The 25291-nt window shown below is 38.6% G+C and overlaps 1 protein-coding gene across 14 annotated transcripts in view; it reads left to right on the plus strand.

The window, feature by feature from the left end:
• PARD3 (par-3 family cell polarity regulator) overlaps nt 1-25291 on the plus strand; it is a 658319-nt gene that overhangs the window by 368501 nt on the left and 264527 nt on the right. For all 14 annotated transcript variants that reach the window (XM_034760104.1, XM_034760102.1, XM_034760103.1 and 11 more), the window contains 2 exons: nt 3340-3431; nt 7816-7899. In XM_034760104.1, the coding sequence (XP_034615995.1) occupies nt 3340-3431; nt 7816-7899 (176 nt within the window). The remainder of the gene's footprint in view (nt 1-3339; nt 3432-7815; nt 7900-25291) is intronic.

Genomic DNA, 25291 nt, shown 5'->3' on the forward strand with positions numbered 1-25291 from the left:
AGAGATTATCAGAAGCTGGGTTTCTGTAACTTTCTTGACCTGCTAAACGTAATGTGCCTTTTCCTTAGTTTACCTCAGTAATAGCACATACAGGTGGATTTTGCCTTTCAGGAAGAAAACTACTTTCCAAATAAAGAAATAATTGCTTGATGCAGAGATTTTCATAGCTATTTACATTGCTTAATACATCAGAATTTTAAGTTACATACTTCTGCAGGTGTCCAATTTACTCTACATTTCGTTCCATGTAAATCAAAATCTGTGTTATATTGGAAGGAAAAGAGTTCCTGATTACTGCAGTATTAAAGTTTTTTTTTTAAAGGATGCATCCGTTGATTATGGCATTGTGTTTGTAGTGCTGTAGCTAACACTGAGAATACACTTTCTGTCTAAGCACCTATATCAGATGATAACTTTTTGATTAAAAAAAAACCCCAAACATTCTATTCTCCATGAGTTATCCAAGTTCTGTTACTTGATATTTTTTGTGTGAAAAACTCTTTTGTTTCAAATGTACAAACTTATTGTGTACATAGTGTTCACTAAGGAATGTCCCCTTTCCATGTGTGAAGTAGAAATGAGAGAAAGAATGAAGGTGTGTTTCAAAGACCTGTATTGTGCATGTTGAGCATATCGTCTTTCATTGATGATGATGATGATGAAGGCTACAGAGAACCATAAATATTCATGGCTGTTTATAAACCAGATAAAGGTAGAGTGTTTGTCTAGAAAACTTGCAATGTAAGATCCCCAATTCTACAAACACTGAAGCATGTGTATAGCTTTATCCTTGTGAAAAGTACGAGTGACTGTAACAGGACTCCTCATGTGGGTAAAGTTGTGTGGGATTCAGTTTGGTGGATTGAGATCTAAATGAACAAAAAACAACAAATGATCTGACAAACCACAAGGAGGGGCTGAGAGAGAAGCACAAGGTAGATATTAACACTAAGATCACATGTGGTTATCTCTATTTTGATCAGTGATGCTTGCATCTTAAATGTTCCCTTACTTACTGAGTTTATTTAGACGAAGGGTTGATAATTTTCCACCTTGCACAGCTCCAGATATACATAAGCATCACCAAGAGTCACACACAATGAAATAAAAGGAGCTGACTTGGTGTGTGTGACTCCACATACCTGTTTAGAGTGCATGTCTATGTATGCCTGAAATTCAAAGAGATGATTCCTACAGTAACTGACTGCTACACTGCAGACATACATAAGACATTAATTTTAACACCATATGCTATGACACTATATATGCAAATCTGGGGAGGAGATACTGTTTTTGTGAGGAACAAATCTGAATGTCCTGTTTTTTTCATATTTAAAGCAACTCTGCATTCAACAATGTATACATTTTTTGTAGGCCGCCTGTAATTGTAAATAATGTCTGATACTTAAGTATTATTTTCAGTTTTACAAAATTGACTATATTTTGATGCATAGTTGCAGCTTTCATTACGACCAATAAATCTGAAAACAGGTAAAATTTGTTACTGCATATTTGTGACTTACATTGTAGTTATCCTTTACAATTGATTTATGAACAACTTTTTCTGTATAGAAAATATCTGCTTTGGAGTTCTTGTTTACATTCATAAAGCAGTTCTAGGTGGGTTCAAGATGCTGGTTAACCTTTGAAATGTGTTACTTGCCTGGTGCTTAAGAGAGATAGATGACTAAGAAGTGCATATTAGAGCCTCTCAAAACATGGGATCATCAATCTTCAAGTAGCTTGGCTTCAAGCAGTGCCCTGCTATCCAGGATGCACAAAGCATACCTACGACTCAGAGAAGCTCAGTGCATCCAGACTCTGATTTTTGCAGACTCTCAGAGGAAATGTCAATTGGACATTACTGAATGCCTCTGCCTTGCTTTAATATCTCTTCAATAATTTAATATATTGTCTGACTCTGTGTGCTGAACTCATAACCCATCACTTATCATTTTGCTGATTGATGCCTCTGCCAATGGAATCTAAATCTGTTCTTTGAATTGTACTGATTACAATATAATACTACTTTTTGGTCACATGTATAATTAAAAGCATAAATTTCTATTGAATCACATAGTTAGAAAAATGCTTTTGATTCTCTTTTCCTAATGGAAGTCCTTTAATTACATTGGTCTATATTTGGAAGTACTCTATTCCCAATTCTGACATTAAAAATTATAGGCACAGTGAATAATATATGTATTTTTAATTTGCACTTCCGGAAAGTAAAATCAATCAATTAACATCAGAGCTTTTTTTTTTTTCATTCTTTGAAGCCATAAATACCTCTCAATTCTGTTAATAAAGTTCTGCGGTAAACAATATATGAAAGTCTCTGTATTTTGTTCAGGAATAATGCATTGTTATGTGAGATACACTGGCATTAGTAATTCCATTATTTCAGTAATTGAAACGCACTTGCAAAAAAAATCTATCTATAATTTAATGACTAAGAGTCAGATCCTGCAGAATCTTACTCAGGAAAAGAATCCATACTGACTTCAATGGGATTAAGTATGTGTACAAGGGTTTGCAAGATGGGGATGCAAACACTGCACCGATTTAAACCTTATTTAATTTAGTGAAATCACATGAGGCATAAATTGGTCCAACATTTGGCCATAAATATTTTAAAGAGACTCTGTCAAATTAAAACATCATATTTCTGTGATATTATTTTACCTATTATTATTACATGTTACAGCTTAGATTGCCACAAATCTGAAAGAGATTTTACATATAGGTGTATTTCCCCAGTTCTTTTCGGTTTGATCACTTAGTACATTTGACAGCACTTTTAGGATAATCGCTTTTTACTGTTTCCGCTGTATAATTAGTCAGTTTGCCCTTATGTTTATGGGAGCTTTTCAGAAAGCAACCTTGGAGAGAATAACTGGGAAAGAAATTCAGAAGCAGATGTAGTACCTGATATGACTTTTAATGTATTCTTTTTAAATTAACTAGCATTCAAGTTGAATGTATCTCTTTATTTAAGTCCTTTAGTAAGCTACCTAATGACCGGGCTAAATTCATTAGTCAACAAATTGTGCAATACCTCTTTATTTTATGCATTTATGTTGTGTAACATTTTAAAACCTGTTTTACTGTAATATGAATTTTCTTCCATGTCATTTCAGACTTACTGTTAAACTCTAGCAGTGCATTATGATAACAATTCTCTAGATAAATGTTACAGAAAAGCCATAGTGATGAAGTAACTGTGTTTGTAATGTTAAACAAGACTTTCAATCTTTTAAGTATATATTTCCATCTTGGATATAATAATTGCAATTTAAAAATTGGAATATTAAAGGAGAACATCTTCTTTACTTCCAGGATGAAGATGGGACAGAAGAGGACAACAGCAGAGTTGAACCAGTTGGACATGCAGACAGTGGTTTGGAGAACACTACCAATTTTTCCTTAGAGTAAGTTACTGCTACAGTTGCATCACTTTTTAACAGTAAGATTTAGAGTAGTAAAGAGCTCTTACTATCACAAGATTGATAATGTCAATAAACAAAACAAAGCATGTAACATCCATTTTATTTTGATTGCAACTCTACATAAAATGGGTACTTCCTTTTGCCCTTTGCACTGTGGGCATCTTTTAGCCCCAGTGTTAAAGGGTCCTGACTAGTGATTCAGCAGCAGAGCGATGGAGCATTTTCAGAGCTATTGCTATAGTATGGTTGGGTGGGTATGTTTTTCTATCTCCACAGAAGATTCTTAGCCCTAGGGCATTTTAAGGTTTGGTGCTAATGATGAGAGAAGGAATGGGCCCAACTGGCTCTCCCAAAATATTGGCAGGTTAGAGTTTGGGTATTAAAGGCCCTTCCACAAATGCAGTAAACAAGTCACAGGAAAGGAGGAGTTTTGCAGGGGAGGACTACCCCACCAAAACAGAATTCCACACTGGTGATAAGCCTAATCTGAAACTCGCCTTAACACTAGAAAAGATTCAGTGACAGATGGTTTTACGATGAAACCTGATATCAAGGGAGTTTTGCCCTTTGAGTTTCATTACAAAGACCTGACCCAGACCTGGCTATGATAATGGTGGGGAAACGGTCCATTATACTCCTGAGTATTTTAAAATTTATTCTTTTGTTTGTAGAGCTGCTGATTTTTATAGGGATTAAAAAGACTGAGTTAAATATTATAATAGGTGCATTAATGTGCATTAAACAATAGCGTGTTTCATATCCTATTTGCAAAATACTTTGAAATATTATGAATTCAAAATACTATTTGCTAATTACAGTATATAAAAAATTTGTATCAAATTTAATGCTTCTTGTTTCTATTTTTAAACTGATTTTTGTACCACCATCTTATCATATTCTTTATTCTTTTTTTTTTTTAAACAACACCTCTCCTGTATGCTTAGAGACCAGCTCAGCCAAACACATCAATTAAAAATGTAGTGGGAGCTTTCTTAGTGCTTGTGCACATGGTGCAGCAGTGCATACTACAGAGGTGTGATTTCTAAAGTGCACCGACGTGTTGCGCACTAACTGGCCCATGTAGATCCTGTTGGTATTTGCTAAAAGTTCTCCAGTGGACTTCAGTGTAGGATTGTTTCAAACAGTACTATGTTAGAGCATGCTAGGAAACTTTTAGTGCACACCAGCAGAGTCTACACAGATCAGCTAGTGCACAACATGTTGGCGCACTTTACAAATCAACCCCCATATAGTGTGCATTGCCACACTGTGTAGACAAGCCCTTAATATACCATTTGAGTGCTTTGCACTTTCATGTGGGAATCTCAGGGTTAGGAGCAAAATGAAATGTGTGATATGGAGCAGGTACCATGAAAGCGACTGTGGGTATATCTACACTACAAAGAAAAACGCATGGCACTGAGTCTCAGAGCCCGAGTCAATTGGCTCAGGCTTGTGGGGCTTGGGCTGCAGGGCAAAAAATAGCGGAGGAGACGTTCCTGCTCAAACCTGGTGATGGGGGAGGGTCTTGGAGCTTGGGAATATCTACCCTGCTGTTTTTAGCCCTGCACCTACGCCCCACAAGCCTGAGTCAATTGACCCAGGCTCTGAGACTCAGTGCCTCGGGTTTTTCTTTGCAGTGTAGATGTACCGTTAGAATGCATTCATTAGGCAAGGGCAAATTTTCCTTTACTTTTCCATGCCCATTTTATGTGGCTCAGGATCTGGGAGTTTTGGCTGAGTTTGCAGAAGAACGGCAGTTGTGGGAGCAGAAGCTATGAATAAACCTAAATAGATCATGGAAAAATGGATACCTTCTATGGTTTAAGCAGTTGAACAAGTCCAACAGAATCTGGGCTTGGTTATGGAAACTGTCTTGTCCTCTGTGTCCAGTTTTAATGGATTCTGTAGTATTGCATGTCCCTTACAAAAGTTCTAGTTACGTTACATGGATTGCCATTCTTATATTCCTCTCTGCCCTCAGAATTGAGAACAAAGCACAATGTTCCTTAGAACAGAAAGATATACAACATCCTTTTCGGGTAGCAAAAGGCAACACTTGCAACACTTTCTGGATTTAGTTGAATTTAGTTGATTCTTGGAAGACCTTGTGCACAGCTCATGTGCAGTGGGAATCAAACAATATTATGATTCATGAAGACTGGGACAGCATATAATGCTCTTAAGTAAATCAATGGTTTACCATCATCTGGAAAATTGATCAGTTCTTGGTCATCCTATCTCAAAGAATTCATAGCGGTAATAGAAGGGCAGTGAAAATGAACATAGGAATGGAGACATTTCCATAGAGTAAATTGGAAAGATGGGAACATGTGGTTTAGAGAGAGGGATATGAGATAAAGCTATACAAAACAAATATGGTAGAAAGGTGAGTACATTTACCCTTTTTCATTATATAAGAAAAAAGGTAGATTCAATTAAAGCCAAAGGCAGCAAATTCAAATCAGATAAAGGAAAATATTTTTATGCAGTACATAATTAAAGTGTAGAATTCTTTTTCACATGATATCATAGAGACATGAATTATTAGGATTAAAAAAAAAAGATTGGACATTTACATAGATTATGAGGAAACTTGCATATAATTTATGTAGGATTTTAAAAAAATGTGGAAGAGACATAAAGCAATTGCTAGCTGACAGATAGAGGAGGAGAAAAATCCCTTAAGGGCAGGTTACTCCGTCATGTCCATTTTGGGGTTTCTTGAACCTTTCTCTGAATGATGTGGTGCTGGCCAGTATCGGGCACAATATTTTGGATAAAATGGTGTCATTTGGTGTGGCAGTGATGGGCTTGATCCAATGCTCATTGAAATCAATGGAAAGTCCCCTTGTGACATCCATAGGTCATTGCATCTGGCCATATGTATCTGTACTGACTGTAGGTCAAATCTTGTTTGTTCTTACTCAAGAGGCAAGCCAACTGTCAAATGTACTGTATATAGTATGAATATGAAAAATGAAATTAAATGAATATGAAAAATGTGTGGTACTAGAGGCCAACAAAAACCACAAGTTCAGATTTGGGTTCAGAGCTTTTGTTCTTAAAGTTTTGGAGTGTTTAGATGTGGGGTCTTGACCGATTATTAGTCCGTCTGTGGCTTGTAATGTTTTATGGCTTTTGGCTCCCAAACCAAGCATCCCCAAAATGTGTGGGTGTTCTGAACTAAGGACATTTGCTTCAAGCTTACTTCTGATACCTTCAGAAATCTTTTCTTGAGCTTTTTGGACCTTTTGACTTATTTGATTTTCTCTTTTCAAAGCAAAAAGTAAAACCCAGAACTAGTTCTGCATGGTTGCATGGCATATTAAACATTTGCTTTGAAAAGACAGAAATATAGATCTATAAATATACATAGAAAACAGAAATAATTGTAATAAACTCACTACAGTAGAACCTCCCAAGTTACGAACACCTGGGAATGTAGGTTGTTTGTAACTGGACAAAATGTTTTGGTTGTTTCAAAAGTTACCTCTGAACATTGACTTAATACAGCTTTGAAACTTTACTATGCAGAAGAAAAATGCTGCTTTTAACCATCTTAATTTAAGTGAAACAAGCATAGAAACAGTTGCCTTATCTTGTTACAACTTTTTTTTAATCGTTCCCTGTATTTTTTTAGTACTTTACGTTTAACACAGTAACGTGATGTATTTGCTTTTTTGTTTTTATCTCTGCTGCTGATTGTGTAGTTCCAGTTTCAAATGAGGTGTGGCTGACTGGTCACTTCATAACTCTGGTGTTCGTAACTCTGAGGTTTTACTATACGCAAATTGTGTGAACATAAAACATCAAATGATGTTAGTGTGTTCCAAAACTGAAGGAGGTTTATCATTTAAAACTTACAGTCCTCATTAAATAGTTTAGGCATTATCTTAAACTGCTTTCACTGGGATAGCTGAAGGAAGTATGATAGGGTCAGTAACAGCCTTTATAGTTTTTGAGAAAAATTGATTGTTCCATATTTGACACAAAAATTGAAAGAAATAAAAAATCCTCCACTTGTCCATAGACAAGACAGCTTACATTTAACAAAAAGCCCCAAACCAAACAATATAAATGTAAAACTGTGCCGTTGTGCAGTTTGTAATTCATGTAGCTGATTAAGGTTACCAAAAGGGTTAGTTCACTTTTCATTTGAGTTATTAATGGAATTGTTTTTGATGATTGATCTCCTTTCATGCCATCAGACTAATATTCAGGTATGTAGTATTTCAACATTGCTTTCATCACCATTGCTTAAGTTCTGGAATATCTTTGTTTTGTGTGTGTGTGAGAATGTATGGGGGTTTTTGGTTCATTTACGGTACATGTTCATGTTCCCTCATTCATCATTGTCTCACAGTGATATGGTAAAGCTCGTAGAAGTCTCCAATGACGGCGGGCCTTTGGGAATCCATGTAGTGCCTTTCAGTGCCCGAGGCGGAAGGTAATGTATTGTGTAAGATTTTAATTGAATCATAACTTGCTGTGTTTTATCTTGGTTATGCTTACTCTTGTATAGGTGCCTGTAGGTTCTATTTGAAATAACACATGCTTTTTTTTCAAGAGGAATTTTTACTGACTTAAAATAATTGAAACATTCTGCCACCCTTGCTCACTCTGTACGTAGTACGAAAGCAGTACATAAGGGGAAGAAAGATGGCAGAATCTGTCCCTTAATTTTATAATGGAAATTGTATTGTGACCTGATGGAAACTTGAATTGCAAAGATATTAATTATTTCCTTCAGACCCTCATAAAGTTATTTTCCCCCTTTAATTCAGTATAGTATTTGTGCATTTTCCCCCCTCCTATTTACCAAAGTAGCAGCATTCTAAACCAGAGAATTCTACATCTATGTGCATTTTATAAGCAAGATTGAAAAAAAAAAAAGAATTGCATACTTGTAATGTTAAACAGTATCCACTGTGTTGAAAGGAAAACAAGAAAGGCATACAGTATGGGCTTTTGAGGTATTGGAGAAAGGCATGTGTTCTCCACAACAATCTTAAATTTCATTATGTGACAAAAGGCAAGAATTCCTTAAATCCTAAATTCCAGAAAAATGAATGCAGTGCAGGTGATTTACATTAAAATAACTTTCAGGATTACATTAGTAAACAGAACACTCCATTTATAGCATTTGCTTTGCTGAAGTAGAATTTTAGTATTTAGGATCCTTAATCGAAACATTAATGTATTCTCAGGAAAATTTCATTACTTTTGTACCAATCATTATTCACTGTGGGGGATTTAAAGCTTGTGGACATACTGAAAAGGAGGCAATCCGTCAAGAATATAAGTAGGATTTTATTTTGGGGAGGTAGAGATTACCTTTATCTTTAAGTGTAATTGCATTCACTATTTCTGCTTTTTTTTTTTGGTGAAAAGGGAGCAAACATACATTTAAAAAAATGTAATCTTAGATTACACAATGAAAAGATATTATGTTCTTACAAGTCTGCCTATCCATCAGCAATTTTAGTTTAAATTCATTAGAAGCAAGTGTCTCTTACTGTGTATCAGATATTTATATCAAGTGCTTTTCACACAGTATATACATTTTTTTTCTACAGAAGGATGAGGAATATGGTTTTAAAAACTTTTTTTTTCTGATTATTATTTTAACCTTTATGCTTCAGTGGCTATACTGACATGTAGTACTGTGACAAAACTAATAATTTTGTTGAACTGAAGGCAACTTTCCCTGAGGATTTCAGGAGGTAAGAGCAAACTGCCATAATATGGTGACTCTTTCTTCCCATGAGTGACCTGACCCTATCTTCAGTGAGTTCAGTCAGCAAATATGAGAGTGGTAATGTTTTAATCACAACCTCATAAATAAAGACAGGAGGTAATGGCATGCTGTGATTTTGCATAGTTATATAGGCCATGGACCGTGCTGGAAGAGATGGGAGGGTCAGATCAGAATTGTTGGCTACCTCTTAATCAGGGTGATATTTAGTTTAATAAAGCTGTGTTGTTGTTTTTTTTAAATAATCTCTCAAAACACATGTACTCTGTGTCTTCTGACATAGAGTTCTTTTCATGTAACCAACCCTCATGGAAAAAGTAGGGATTAGATCAACAGTCCTTGTAGGAATAATAGGGTTTTTATAAAAATTACTCTTGAAAACCTACCACATCTAACAAATCAGTAAAACTGATGTAATTCAGTGATACATTTTGTAAGATGGTTAAAAAAAATGTAGAGATTTTTCTGTTAAATTCTATAGGAATTTTCCACTCAGGAAGTCAGTGGAACTGTAATAAAAGTGTCAGTTGAAAAGGCCATGAGTTTAATTCTTGATGTGTGCCTGCTAAAATACAGGTGACCATATTTATTAACTTGGATAAGCTATTGAATGGGTGCTCTACAAGGGTATTGCTAATGAAAAATTTTATTTTTAGTTTTGGTTAGTCAACTTACTAATTTTTTTGATCTTTCATTACACTGGTCTACAATTTTTGAGAAGTCGTCTGCTTCAGAGATAAAATGTGCTATTTATTATGTATTTTGATGTGCTGAATTCAAATATGACAATTAAAACAACTGATTGGCTACTGTTTCTAAGATATTTAAGTTTTTACATTTTATGTCTAGGTATATTGTGTAGATAAGAGTTTTAATCATAAATTGTAAATCTAGGTCTTTTCATGTGTTTATGGTTGCTTTACATGATAATATTTCACCTGTCCTGTTTATGTAACACTTTAAAAATCAGCAAAAGGGTTATATAAATAAAATTTATTATGAAACAAAAGGCAAAAAAGTATTATGTACATAGTTTAGTCCTATTCAGTGTCTACTCGGCGCTTCTTGGCTTGTCTCTTGTATTCATTAAATGGAGCATCTCTTGTCACTGTCCAGCAATAGTCTGCAAGCATTGATGGGCTCCATTTGCAATGTCCTGGTGAAATCGCTCGCCGTGCTCGTCGCTCACTGCTCCGCAGTTCGGTGGAAAAAAATCTAGATGAGAGTGCAAAAAATGTATCTTTAGTGACATGTTGCAACCAAGGCTTGTGTATGCCTTGAGGAGGTTTTCCACCAACAACCTGTAGTTGTCTGCCTTGTTGTTTCCGAGAAAATTTATAGCCACTAACTGGAAGGCTTTCCATGCCGTCTTTTCCTTGCCACGCAGTGCATGGTCAAATGCATCCTCTCAAAGAAGTTCACGAATCTGAGGACCAACAAAGACACCTTCCTTTATCTTAGCTTCACTTAACCTTGGAAATTTTCCACGGAGGTATTTGAAAGCTGCTTGTGTTTTGTCAATGGCCTTGACAAAGTTCTTCATCAGACCCAGCTTGATGTGTAAGGGTGGTAACAAAATCTTCCTTGACTCAACAAGTGGTGGATGCTGCACACTTTTCCTCCCAGGCTCCAATGACTGTCGGAGTGGCCAATCTTTCTTGATGTAGTGGGAATCTCTTGCACGACTATCCCGTTCACAGAGAAAACAGCAGTACTTTGTGTATCCAGTCTGCAGACCAAGCAAGAGAGCAACAACCTTCAAATTGCCACAGAGCTGCCACTGACATTGGTCATAGTTTACGCACCTCAAAAGTTGTTTCATGTTGTCATAGGTTTCCTTCATATGGACTGCATGACCAACTGGAATTGGTGGCAAAACATTGCCATTATGCAGTAAAACAGCTTTAAGACTCGTCTTCGATGAATCTATGAACAGTCTCCACTCATCTGGATCGTGAACGATGTTGAGGGCTGCCATCACACCATCGATATTGTTGCGGGCTACAAGATCACCTTCCATGAAGAAGAATGGGACAAGATCCTTTTGACGGTCACGGAACATGGAAACCCTAACATCACCTGCCAGGAGATTCCACTGCTGTAGTCTGGAGCCCAACAGCTCTGCCTTACTCTTGGGTAGCTCCAAATCCCTGACAAGGTCATTCAGTTCACCTTGTGTTATGAGGTGTGGTTCAGAGGAGGAGGATGGGAGAAAATGTGGGTCCTGTGACATTGATGGTTCAGGACCAGAAGTTTCATCCTCTTCCTCTTCCTAGTCTGACTCAAGTGAGAATGATTCTGGTGCATCAGGAACCGGCAGTCCTTCTCCGTGGGATACTGGGCGTATAGCTGATGGAATGTTTGGATAATACACAGTCCATTTTTTCTTCTTTGACACACCTTTCCCAACTGGAGGCACCATGCAGAAGTAACAATTGCTGGTATGATCTGTTGGCTCTCTCCAAATCATTGGCACTGCAAAAGGCATAGATTTCCTTTTCCTGTTCAACCACTGGCGAAGATTTGTTGCACAAGTGTTGCAGCATATGTGTGGGGCCCACCTCTTGTCCTGGTCTCCAGTTTTGCAGCCAAAAGAAAGGTGATAGGCTTTCTTAACCATAGTGGTTATACTGCACTTTTGTGATGCAAAAGTCACTTCACCACAAACATAGCAGAAGTTATCTGCACTGTTCACACAAGTACGAGGCATCTCTGCTCACTTTGGCTAAACAGAAATGTGTCCCTTTGCAAAATCAAACACTGACAAATAAGAGAGCACGACACTGTATGATTTCTAGAGCTGATATAGGGCAATTTGTTCAGCAGTGTGATGTAAGCTTCGTTATGATTGCGTCATCCATGATTTCTAGGAATAACATAATGCAATTCATATCATGTATGACGCAATACCAGCTTCAGATTGCATCATTCATTGTTTTGCCTAAAAAGCAAGTACTGTCCAAACCCAGTCATAAGTTTATTCATAGATCCAGTCAAAGATGTATTTTAGTCATTTCTGGTTTAAATTGAGATCCCTTCCCTTTATAACTCACTTATCCTCCGCCATTCCGAAGTCAAGGGTCGTATATATTGACTCAATAGCATATCTTGAAAACTAGAGCCAATCAACAATTTTAAGCATCATTTTCATTCTCAGTGACCCAGAATTAGTAAAGTTTGACTACATTTATTTCAGAAGCATTTTGGCTGTAGAGCAGTGTTATTAATACTGTACTAGAGGAGCCCCGAAACTCTGTCTTGTACACTAAGGTGAATGGGAGATATTTCACCTGTAAAAATGAGTTTTATATTGTAATTTTTGTCACTTCATAGTGAAATAATATAATTTCTTTTTGATGTAAAAAAATTCAGCCACTCCTGCAAGCGCTTACTCATAGTAGTTCTTTTCCATCAGTGGAATTACTTCAATGAGTAGAGACTTGATAAGGGGTTGCAAGCTCTTAATATGGTTGTCAAGAGTAAGAAGTAAAGTTTAAACTGTTTATACTGTACAAGGACTGTATAAAGTAGATTTAATTTTTAAGAGCACCAGGTATGTTGTGAAGTATCAAAGGCACTGCATACAGTGTACTTTTCAGCTATTTCTCCTCTAGGAATTTTTGTTGTGTTTATTAAAGCAAATGTCCTCAAAGCCTGCCACCCTTTTTGAACTTGAACTTTAATAATTGGAAAAGATTGGTGATAAAGTTATGGATCAAACTAATTGACATATATTGAAACTGACCTGGTTGTGTTTAATAATCCCCCCCAATGACACATAGTATCAATAATTCTAGTTTGAGTTTCAGGAAAGTCTCAACCCATAATTCCTTGCATCTAAATTAGAACATGATAGCCAAATTTTTCCAATCCCCAGCAAATTTTTCCAATCCCCAGCTTCTTATGAATTGCCTTATTTCCCTTTACAGTCTGTCTGTACTTTGAATTTTCCAGTTCCTTAATGCTGCAGTCCCTCTTGGCCCCAAAGTCTTTATAATCTCTAAATGCAAATGTAAGACTATTCTAGTGGTGATTTTCACAGGTTGCTGACCTCTGTCTTGTCTTCTTTCTCAGTCTACTTATGCTTAAGCTATTAAAACCCCACCATTTAAACTGCTAAAAAGAGAATGGACTAAAACCCAAATCCTTCTCAGTTAACAAAAACCATATAAAACTTACGATAAATATATGAACTTAACACATTGCAAAAGATTACATTTTGATTTATCCAAAGCAAAACTACTATGCAGTGACATTTAGTTATGTATTATGTACCTTACTGTTACCTTAGTATGTGAGCACAAACATGAATGAATTTATCCCCAGAACACTCCTGTAAGGTAGCTAAATATTATCATCTCCATTGTAAAAGTGAAAAATTGAGGCATTGAATGATTAATAGACTTGAAGAAGGTCACATAAGAAGTCACTGGGCCAAAATCATTTGAATTCCAGACTAATTCTTTAGCCATAACACCAGTAGAACCACAACTCATACAAACATACTTGTTCAGTGGGGAGTTTTGGAGAAGTTCTTTTTTAAAAACACGTCTTTAGAATAATTGAGAAGTTACTTGTAACATAGTGAGTATAGTCTTCATTGCTGTCACCTTCAAATTACATTGTACTTCTGTCATACAATAGAGGTAAGATGTGGTTTGGAAGTCTTTTGAAAAGCTCACCCTGTTGTATGGAATAACCAATATAGCATTTACTTTACCATGTTGTGATAGTCAGCTTTTGTGTTGTTGATAATAGTGCGATAAAGTCTACATAAATCAAGTCAGGCCACTATACTGAGAAAAATTAATAGTTTTAGCTCTGAAGGGGACATGATCTCCTTAAAAAAACATCCACTCAAACTGGACTAGATGCACTTTCAATGACACTGGCCTGTGTCTCCACTGAGAGCTGAAATGTTACATCTTAAAAGACATATTTGTATGCATATTTTTTTTTTAAACAGAAGTGGCAAAGATGAATGGCAGGGAGGGCAGGAACAGTTAATTCATTAATTTTCAAAGGAGGCCATGCTTGGTATTACTCAGTAAAACAAACAAAGCTAATGACCACCCAAAAACCAGTTAAACATTCCGTTTGTCACTGACATAGTCAAGGTTTGCAGTGTGAAGGACACTGTACTCCATCTATCACTTATGCCTGTGTGTTATATCTGATAGGAATGCAAGATCTTAAGTGACGTGCTGCCTGCAATAGCTAAGACCCTTATAACAAGCAGGGGTCAATTTGAACATTCATGTGCTATTCAAGGAAATATTGCAAATCTCTAAAGTGCAGTTCTGCTTACTGAGGGCTTATCTACTCCTAAAATGCTGCAGTGACATAGCTGCACTACTGTACCTGTGCCACGGTAGCACTTCAGTGAAGGCACTACCTATGCCGACAGGAGGGCTCCTCTCATTGGGTTAGGTAATCCACCTCCCTGAGAGGTGGTAGCTAGAACAGTGGGAAAATTCCCCCATCGACTTATGCAGTCTACAGCGAGTATTAGGTAGGTTTAACTGCGTTGCTCAGGGGTGTGGATTTTTCACACTTCTGAATTGCCATAGTTATATCAACCTTATTTTCTAGTGTAGATCAGGCCAGAGAGAAGTTTTGCTGTGTGTGTTCAGGTTGGGCTCAGCAAATGGACATTTAAAAAACATATATTTGGGTTTTTAGAGGCTACCTATCTGGTGGGTTTGTTTATTAGTAGGGGAATAAGACCTGGAGCAGCAGAGCACTGCCATTCTTTGAGTGGTTGCACATGTATATTTTACTCAGATGTGTGCGCCCTCAGAGTGCTAGAGCCGGAGTTTTCTGCAGCAGTACACTTTGGGGTAGCATGTGTGCCCTACACCTCCTCATGGCTCCTCTCGAGGCTATATAAGGGCAGCGCTGCCTTGAGCCCCCTCAGTTCCTTTTCACCGTTCGTGTCCTGAGTCAGAGCTTGCCGTGCAGTTTTACCTCATAGGGATTTTTTTTCTCTCATTATTTAGCTAGTTTAGCTTCCTACCTTAGCTGGAAATAGAAGTTAATATCCATTAATTTTTATTTTTACTCTTAAAGTTCATTTTTAATAGTTTGTTTCAGTGCTCTGCATACAGCATTTGCCAGGCTATAAGCACTGCCTGTCATGTGAGGAGTCTACCCCAAATAGTGACCCCCATACATTTGCCTGAGTGAGGGGCAAATTAAGAAGAGGTGCAGGATCTGCTGCTCTTTCTAGAAAAGACAGGCGATTTCCAGAGATTTATGTCTCAAACACTACATCATGGAGCATGCCTCAGCCCTGGGGCCCTCAAGTGAGTGCCCTAGTTACCCACATGCAATCTGCAAGTGTGGGTGTGGTTGTCTCTGACAGACCCTTGGATTTGAATTCTTCTTAACAGAGAAAGAGGAGTCAGTCGTCTTCTCCGGGGCCTTCCCAAAGGGCTTGTCTACATCAGCAAGTTTCTGTGCAGTAAAGCAGCTTTTTGCGCTTAAACTGCAGACATGTACACGCTGCCAAGCCACTTAGTGCGCAGAAACTCCTCAGTTGCAGCGGTGCAAAAAAACAACTTGACTAGAGTCATAAGGCTATTTGCGCAGAGGCTCCAGCGCTCTATTGCCAGTGTAGACACTTGATTGCTTTCTGCGCTGTAATTGGCCTCCGGAGCTATCCCATAATGCCTCAAGTGACCGCTCTGCTCATTGTTTTGAACTCGGCTGCCGTGGAGACATGCACCCCTCCCCTTTCAAAGCACCATTTCTGACAGCAGTTGTGTTCTGTGCTGATCTGTTCTGGGACACAAAGCAAACCATTAATGTGGCATGCTTGTGCCGTTGAACACAGAGGCATGTGTGTGCATGTAGGAGAGAGATTGCTGTGCAGAGAGCCCAGGGAGGGAGGTGGGGGCTGATGGGGTTTCCCCTCCTCCTGCCTCAGGATTGGTTGCTTCCTGCGCTGTCTGAACTTACAAGACAGCATGCTGACACACACTCTGTTCTCCAAAACACACTGTCTCTCTCCCCCCCTCCGTACACACACACACTCTCCCCCAACTTCAGTTGAAAAGCAGCTGGCAATGTAGGAGGATGCCCATGAAACAATGGGATTGGGAAACCTGCATCATGTGACGCTGTGCCTGCCCCATGAGGCATTGCAAACCTTTCCCAAAGCACCCTGCGGCCAGTTGCACAGTGGGATAGCTACCACAATGCACTGCTGTCTGCCATTGCAAGAGCTGTTTATATGGATGCGCTCCAGCATCACAAGGAGCACAGTGTGGATACGCAACAGCAGTTTAATTCTAGTGTTTTAATAAAAGTGTTTAAGTTGTGGGGCAGAAACTTGCCAGTGTAGACATACGCAAAGATTCAGGTACCCAGAGCAGAGCCGAGCTACGGACCTGGTACCATGGCAGGAAGATATTGTTGCTATGCGGTCGACTGTCTGCAGGGAGACCGTTGATTCTGGTACCAGTGAATGCCATTTCAGTGCAAACATTGTTGGTAGCAACAATCCTGCAGACTTATGAGGCAGCAAAGGATTTGCTTTACTTCTCTGTACCAGACTCTCCTTTGGTGCAGGAGTCCATTGTGTTGGCAGCACTTTTTCCAGTACTGGGTCCGTCTGTCTCCTCAGCTATGGTGCAGGGACTCTGAGTGGTATCGACACTACTACCACCTGAGAAACACGGCAAGAGCTTGGCTTGTCTGGTGAACAGTGTGTCACCAACACTACAGTCTTCAGCCTCAGTTTCAGTCTCAGACTTTCTCGATACTGTCAGCTTCGGTGCTGGAACAATCGCTGACTTGACCTCCCCTTTGATGTTTAGTTTTGTTGAAACTTTGCATTCATTCAAAGACTCTCCTGCTACCCTTCACTCGTTAATGGTGTATACCCGTGCCTCCAACAGACATCACTATAGACCCTTGAAATAATAGTATTATAGGCAATTTTTCTATCTGCCAAAATCAAGAGAGAAGGGGGTTCTCCAACTCCAGTTTTAATCAGCATACTGTCCTCAGTCAGCTCTCGGGAATCAGCCCATTTGACTTCCCCTTCAAGGACAGCAATACAGAAGTTGGTGATCTTTCTGCTGTCTTGCCCCCAACTTGGGGACAGATTGTCCCACTTCCTTGATTGCTTGGTAAGCCATAACAACAGACAAATGGTCCTATGCACTGTGAGACTGGGATATTCTATCCAATTTCTTTCCACACCACTTTCTCACTCACCTATCTTGCACCTTTATAGAGACCCATCTCATAAGTCAGTGCTCCATCAAGAAGTTCAGACTCTGGTTATTGTAATGGCCATACATGTTCATTGACACCGTTGAGGAAAGGGACTTCACTCATGATAATTTCTGACCCAAGTCCAAGGGGGTCAAAGACCCATATTGGACCTTCAGAATCTTAACATGTTAATCAAATACATAAGATTTTGCATGATTTCCCTAATATCAGTCCTTCCTTCCTTCCTTAGATTACAATGACTGGTTTGCCACACTCAATCTCCAGGATGCCTACTTCCATGTGGCAATATTGCCAAGTCACAAGAAGTTTGTGAGATTCATTGTAGTGGGCCAATAATAATGAACAGTACTTCATTTTGGCCTGTCATTAGCATCATAGGCACCAACTCTGTGGGTGCTCCAGGACTGGAGCACCCATGAAAAAAGAATAGTGGGTGCTCAGCACCCACTGGCAGGCCCTGCCAAACAGCTCCTTCCCCACCCGTGCCTCCCGATGCTAATGACAGGCCACATGGAAGTAGGCATCCTGGAGATTGAGTGTGGCAAACCAGTCATTGTAATCTAAGGAAGGAAGGATTGATATTAGGGAAATCATGCAAAGTCTTATGTATTTGATTAACATGTTAAGATTCTGCTGTTCAGCGGTGGACAGGAGACGCTGGGCAGGGAGAGGGAGAAGCGGGGGCAGGAAAAGGTGGAGCGAGGATGGGGCGTGGAGGAAGGGGTGGGGCCTTGAGGGTCAAGCATCCCCCGGGGAAATCAGAAAGTCGGCGCCTGTGATTCGTATCATGTATTCACCAAGGTGGAGGAAGGAAATTCATGTCTTCCTTTCCTTGGTGGTTGCTTAGTGCAAGTCAAATCCAAACATCAGGTTCTCCACCGCATCCCATTTATCGTCCATAAATTTAGACAATATAAATCAAAGTCTCTTTCTTATAAGGTAGTATAACTTGGTCTGGATTTACTGTAATCTTTATGTATCTGGTCCTGCGAGGTATTTTGGGAACTCCTGAAGAAGGGATAAAATAGCACAGACTGAACTATGAATTTCCTTACTTTTGTCATCTTAAATTACAACCTTAATATTACTTTGACAGATTTTGGTGTGTAAATAATCTCTGCATTTATGTGAAGGTAGACACTGACATACATACAGTTCCCATACTGAAGAATTGTGATTGATTTTTCTGTTCCACAGTACTCTTTTCTATCATATTTTTTTCATTTCCAATATGTGTCTTAAGTCCCTTTTATGTTCCAAAGTTAATAAATCACTTTAAAATTTGTTGCCATTTTTTCAGTAAAGTTTACCCCTTTGTTTTGCTGCTTTAGCTGTTTCAGATACAAAGAAAACTGAAGCAACATCTGGTAACCATTGGTTGTACTGAAATTCCTTTATGCCAGACTTTATTTCTGCAGCCACATGGGTGTTTTTTGTGTCTCCACTGGAGCACTGAAAATCCTCCCCATTTATTCTTCTCATTGATTCCCCATCCTCAAGGCCCTGCATTGTAGCCTGGATTCTCAAAGACATAAATGACTGAAAGAGCCTCCCTTTGGTGCCAGTCAATCCCATTTCTTCATCATCCAGATGGACTGCTGTTGAGTAACCCAAGGCATTCTTTGTCTCACCTCCTTCTCCCAAAGGTGGTATGGAATCTCATCATCCCAGCCAATCTGAGAACTGAGAATCCAAGAATGGAAATCAAGCTTGGGGCTCTGGAATGAAAGTGTTGAGCACTATTCTAACACTGCTAGAGTGGGGCAATCAAATATTTTAATATTGTAGGAAGGGTTTGGGTTGTGTCCTCTTTTGGCCCTGTCAACTATGACCATTTAATTGACTAGACAAGGCCTCACTTTCTAGTATGATGGTATTGCTTTATGTTCTAGTGCCGATATTGTGTCAGTTTTTATCACTGCATAGTTTTGTGTGTGCCAATGACCCTATTATTCTTTTGTTTCAGAATTTGGTAGTTGTTTTATAGAAATACTTTTACTCTTGTGTGTTAGTTATTTTCTTTAAACAGTTTTAGTTGACTATTTTCATTTGTGTCTCAGTTGATTCAATTGCAACTGGATCATAGTTAACAGGTGAATAACTTCAACACGTGTGCAATGGGCAGTGATAGCTGAACCATATTCTGGCATATTCACTGTAATGTTCTTATTACGCTCATGGTGTTTACACTATCAGCTTTTATTAAGATAAATTATGATAATTTCCATACAGCTGGGTGGCAATTGTGGGGAGTTCACATTTTCAAAGAAGAACTCAGACTAACTCAGACAATTTAGATGTCAGTAAAACATTTGTGCTTATTTCCAGTTTTATCATTCGTTGTAATTTATACTTAGAAGTGAAATGTTAACATGTGTGGCTGAGTTTATTTTAATTGTATAATTAGACTAATGAACCTTGTGGAAATATAGTGGTGCAAGTGTTAATATAAGCAAAGCAGTTAAATTCCTAATTATATATCTAAACAAGTGTAAAGACAGAAGATCTCAGTGGTTTGCCTTTTCTGTCCCCCCACCGCCCCCATCAGTTAAAATTAAGCTGGTGTAAAACACAACATGGAGAGCGATTTTCATACATCATTATTATTGTAATTTCTACTGGGTCATAGGTTTGCAGAGTTCTTTACAGAGCGTATAAGAAATTCAATCACAGGCTCGGAGAGTTCCTAGGCTAAGGCCTTGTCTACACTGAGAAAATGTAGAATGTTGTTTAAAATGTGTGAGTTAGCCTGTTTTCTAATGTGAGGTAGTAGCATAGACAAGGACTAGTAATGTTTAAAAAATTATCTGGTCATAGTTAGCCCCCTAGGGTTTAAAAATATATTTTTAAAAATGATTTGCCTTTTTGCTTAAAATCACGTTAGTTAAAACTGGTTAATTAAGATATTTTCTAACATGATGCATCTTCCTAGGTAGGCATATACCATACATGTATATATTCTGAAAAAGAATCCTGGAATCAGAAGGTCAGACAGGGTTTTTCCTTGTTGCACATCATCACTAATGTCCTTGGCCGAGCTGCAGAATGTAATATGTGTTTACTATACTTGCATCTGGACTACATCTATGCTGCAAATCTCCATTGACTGGGAAGACTGGTGGTGATCCTTGACAAGGAAAGAATCCAGTTTATTTTGTAGATTCCACAATAAGACTGCAAAAAAATCCTTTTGCTTCTAAAATGAGCAAATGTAATCTGGAGTCATTGCAACAATGAACATGAATCCAAACAACGCCATTTTTAGAGTAACATTTCTGAGTATAACTCTACATTAAATTACTGTTATGATGCAGCAACATGAGCGGAAATTGCTTTTAAAATTGTGTGGGAAACTAGGTTCTTGCAAAATTTCTGGGCAAATTATTCTGTTTCTGATAGAGTTGTATTGGAAAACATTACTGAGTGTATGTTTAAACTGTGATACAGTATTATGCCTTTTCCCAACATGCAAACTCTCTGTGTATGCATAGGCGCCGACTTCTACTGTTCCTAATGGGTGCTCGACCCCACCCCTGCACCGCCCTCACTGCGCCCCCATTCCACCCCTTCCCCAGTCCCCGCCTCTTCTCCACCTCCTCCCCTGAGCCCGCTGCGTCCCCGCTCCTCCCTCCTCCCTCCTGGAAAGTCCGAAGCGCTGCCAAACAGCTGTTTGGTGGCAGGAAGCGCTGGAAGGTATGCGGAGGAGCGGGGACGTGGCATGCTCAGGGAGGGGCAAGAGGTGATGTGGGGCAGGAGGTGAGGGGAGCTTGGCTTCCAGTGTGTGCAGAACACCCACTAATTTTTCCCTGTGGGTGCTCCAGGCCTGGAGCACCCATGGAGTCAGCGCCTATGTGGGTATGTAAAAAAGGGAGCTACAGATGTGATCTTTAGTGCTTACAGCAGTGGATTAGAAACCAGGAGGATGCTGGGTTTAAATCTGACTGAGGCTAATCATCCTCTTTTTGATCACTAGTAGAGCAGCTTGGAAAAAAAAGGATGGAACCATATTCCATTGGAATATACTGTTCTATATAAACTGAAATGCTTTGCAAAATCTCATCAATTTCACCAACATTTTGGGAAAGTTCTGACAGTGCTGAAACATTCAAATTTTTCCTTTTGAAATGAATTTTTGTTTTGATTTTTTTTTTAATTTTGTACTATATATGCTAAAATTTTTACAAAGGCAAAATTGAATGTAAACATTTTGATTGGCCCCAAACATTTTTTAAAACATTTTCTTTTGTGGAGTATTTAGAAATTTTCAAGTTTTATTCCTAACTGAAATGAAAACAAATTTTGCAATCTGAAAGTCTTTCACAGAATGGAATTTCTGTTCTTCACACAGCTCTAATTGCTAGTTATGCCACTTCAGCTGAACATTCCTTAGTCCAGCTCTAATATTGGGTAAAAAGCAAGATATCCATGAACGCCAGATGCTGCATCTGAGCTGAGCATTCCTGCATTAATAGAACTTGTAAGCTTTGTTTAATGAGAGTAATTGCAATTTTGACATGTAGTTTATTTCTGTATTACATTATTTTACCAGTGGTTAGGATTAATAAGGTTTTTATTAGATTTGAGAGCTTATGTGGATAGGTTTCAGAAACAATGAATCATGCAGAAAATAAGATGTGTCCTATATTAGCAGTAGGTTAATACAACTTCACTAGAAAGGATAACAATAGCAATCATTCTACCAAAAAAAGTAATGTCATATTAATAGGTAACTAATCTCAAAATAAAAAGAAATCTATAAATACCTCAAGTTTTCTAGGTTAGCTATGAGAGTTTGGATAGGTTGTAGTGTCACCATTACACTAAAGTGAAGTATTATATTTGCCATTATATGTTGTGGGGCTTTACTTTTTAATTAGAATAGAAATAGAGGATCTTCTGCGGCAAAGCACATCTTGTTTTCCTTTTGATTGTATATAGTTATATGTATGCTTGCATCCTGATTTATACATGGACCTTGAGCCCAGGCAAATGTGCAAGTTGAGCCCATGCAAAATTGTTGCTGGGGTTGGAGTGAAAAAAAGATTTATTAATAAACTTTTTGGGAATCTGAGTTTCTTATTTTATAAGAAAAGGAAAATGTGTTTTTTCCTTTGGGGGTGAAGGAATGTGAATTGCTGGGATCTGTTCCTTCCTCATCCCCGATCACTATGTGGGGTGTAGGGTATAGTGTACTCTGGACCCACTCTTGATGGCTCCTTATAAATAAAAAATAAAATTTTATAAATAAATTAATGGATATCCTATCTCCTAGAACTGGAAGGGACCTTGAAAGGTCGTCGAGTCCAGCCCCCTGCCTTCACTAGCAGGACCAAATACTGATTTTTGCCCCAGATCCCTAAGTGGCCCCCTCAAGGATTGAACTCACAACCCTGGGTTTAGTAGCCCAATGCTCAAACCACTGAGCTATCCCTCCCCCCAAAAATATAGAACTGGAAGGGACCCTGAAAGGTCATCAAGTCCAGCCCCCTGACTTCACTAGCAGGACCAAATACTGATTTTTGCCTTATATTCCTAAGTGGCTCCCTCAAGGATTGAATTCACAACCCTCGGTTTAGCAGGCCAATGCTTAAACCACTGAGCTATCCCTCCCGCCCTTTTTGAAGCTGTGTGTGGGGACGTCCCTTGAGGGCTGCATAGTCTTCTCAACCATCAGTTATGGGGAGGATAGTGAATTCCTTGTATAAAGTAAGGGGAGGCACTGTGTATGGTCAGTATTTCCCTATTGTCATCCACCAATCTGTGCTGTGTGAACAGGGAGAGGGATTGATTTTGGCTTCAACGAGTGTGGCTGGGCCATGCAACTGTGTTACAATCTGAATTGCAGATGCATCAGGGCTCAGAATTTAGGGTGGGATTTTCAGGAGTATTGGCCCAACCAAAACGCAACGATAAAGTGTATGGACATCCATTGTAGGGGCTAGCATAAGGCCCTAAGCACCACTTACATCCCACTTCAGCCCTATATTGGGACTTCATGGTGCACCTCTACACAGGGTGAATTTCATCAAAAATGTTTTGGTTTTTTTACCCTATTCAAACAAGTTGAACATAGTCGAATGGTTTCTTTTTTGTCAGACTTCAGTAAAAACAACCCAAGGGGGTAACAACAAAAATGATGCCCTTTCCCAGAACCCCACTTTTGGGCTGACAGACAGAATGGTGGAAAGTTTCATCTCCCTGAGATAATTTCAGAAAGCTTAATGAGTGAAAATGGATTGGTTGTTTTACAGCCTTAACTATAGTTTAGGCTGCATGGCAACTGTAATTATGGTGCAAAATGATGTAATTAAATGCATGCAAACAGTTTTAGCATTACTTTATATTTTACTTAGAGGAATAAAAGTATTTTGTGTAATCAACAGTTATGAATGTTATTTTTAGTGCTTTTCCCCAACTAAGAGAACATCCTAGTAAAATTTTATTTTGTAATTACACGCTATAATTTTAAAATCCCAATGATGTGATCAAGACATTTTGCAATGAAACCAAAGAAAAATAGATGTAATCAGAGCTATTATTAAAGAGATTTCTGTTTTACTCATTGTGACAGACATGGAATTGCTGTGCAATCATTACAAATACTGAGCTCTAATAATTTTATGAACATTGTGTGTGACCTAGGAGGTGAGATAAAGTTACTGTATAACTATGGTAGTATATTAGAATTGCCTATATAACTGTACTGATCTAATTTGATAGGGGCTGTAGGAAGACCAATGAGGAAAGCAACATAGTAGAACTAGATACAGATACCCCAGAACACAGTTGAAAGACAATGGGGCAATCTTTTAGCTTCAAGGATCTGGTCTCTCTTACCCAACAATTTGCAAGCTTTGTTTTACCAAGCCTGGAGATGAAAAGAACACTAAGGTGTTCCTCAATTGTTGGAAGCTGTCAAGGGAGATAGGTAGACTGGGAGAGGGAGAGAGAGAAAGAGCAAGACAGACAGACAGTCTGTGGAGGGAGTCTAAAGAAAAGTGGGCCTTCCCAGACCAGACAGTGGTAAGCCTAAGGGAAAAGCTAAACACATGTACAGTCTGTTTTATTTTTTTTAAGATATGTTTTCACTGAAATGATTTTGTTCTAAGTAAATAGTTGCTTTAAGGAGTATTGACCACTGTCATTGCTCTTGGGAAGAGAACTGCAGGGTTTAAGCCAAAGTCAGACCTGCTGAGATAACCAGGGTTAGTTCTAGGGAACTGCACCCAGGTTCCTAGCTTGAGAGTGGAGAACCATATGATTCCACCTGAAGCCATGTGATGACTAGAGGTGCAGTTCTCCTGGGAACTTTGACACCGATGCACCTAAATTATGTTAGGAATTTGGGGGATATTCTATATGGCTTCTTGGCAGAATAGCATGAATTGAATTTTAATCACTGGTTTGATAGTTCGCTGTTTTTGTCACCTGTTTTGTACTGATAAATACATATTGTCCCTATTATCTGTGTGCCCGTGTTGTTCCTCCACCCCCCCACAGTAGCATCTTAACACCTCCAGAGTATTTAAAAATAGAAATACAAATAATACTCTTTTTCTCTCTTTCTGTTCAGCTTTTAGGAGACATAGTATGATTAGTTTATAAGGAGAGATGGTTTTGTTTGTGTGTGGGGGGGTGTATGTGAAGACCTTATACAGGGAAAGCTAAGTTAAAGACATTGCTTTTGCATTTATGCCTGATTCAGCAAGATATTCTATTGTGTACATAACTTTAAGCATGAGAGAAGTCCCATTAAATATCAATGTGCCTCCTCATTTGCTTCTAGGTATGCTTGAACAGTGCATATATCAGTGGTTCTCAACCAAATTTACCATCGTGG

This window comes from Trachemys scripta, chromosome 2, assembly GCF_013100865.1.
Source record: "Trachemys scripta elegans isolate TJP31775 chromosome 2, CAS_Tse_1.0, whole genome shotgun sequence".
NCBI classification, from domain to species: domain Eukaryota; kingdom Metazoa; phylum Chordata; order Testudines; family Emydidae; genus Trachemys; species Trachemys scripta.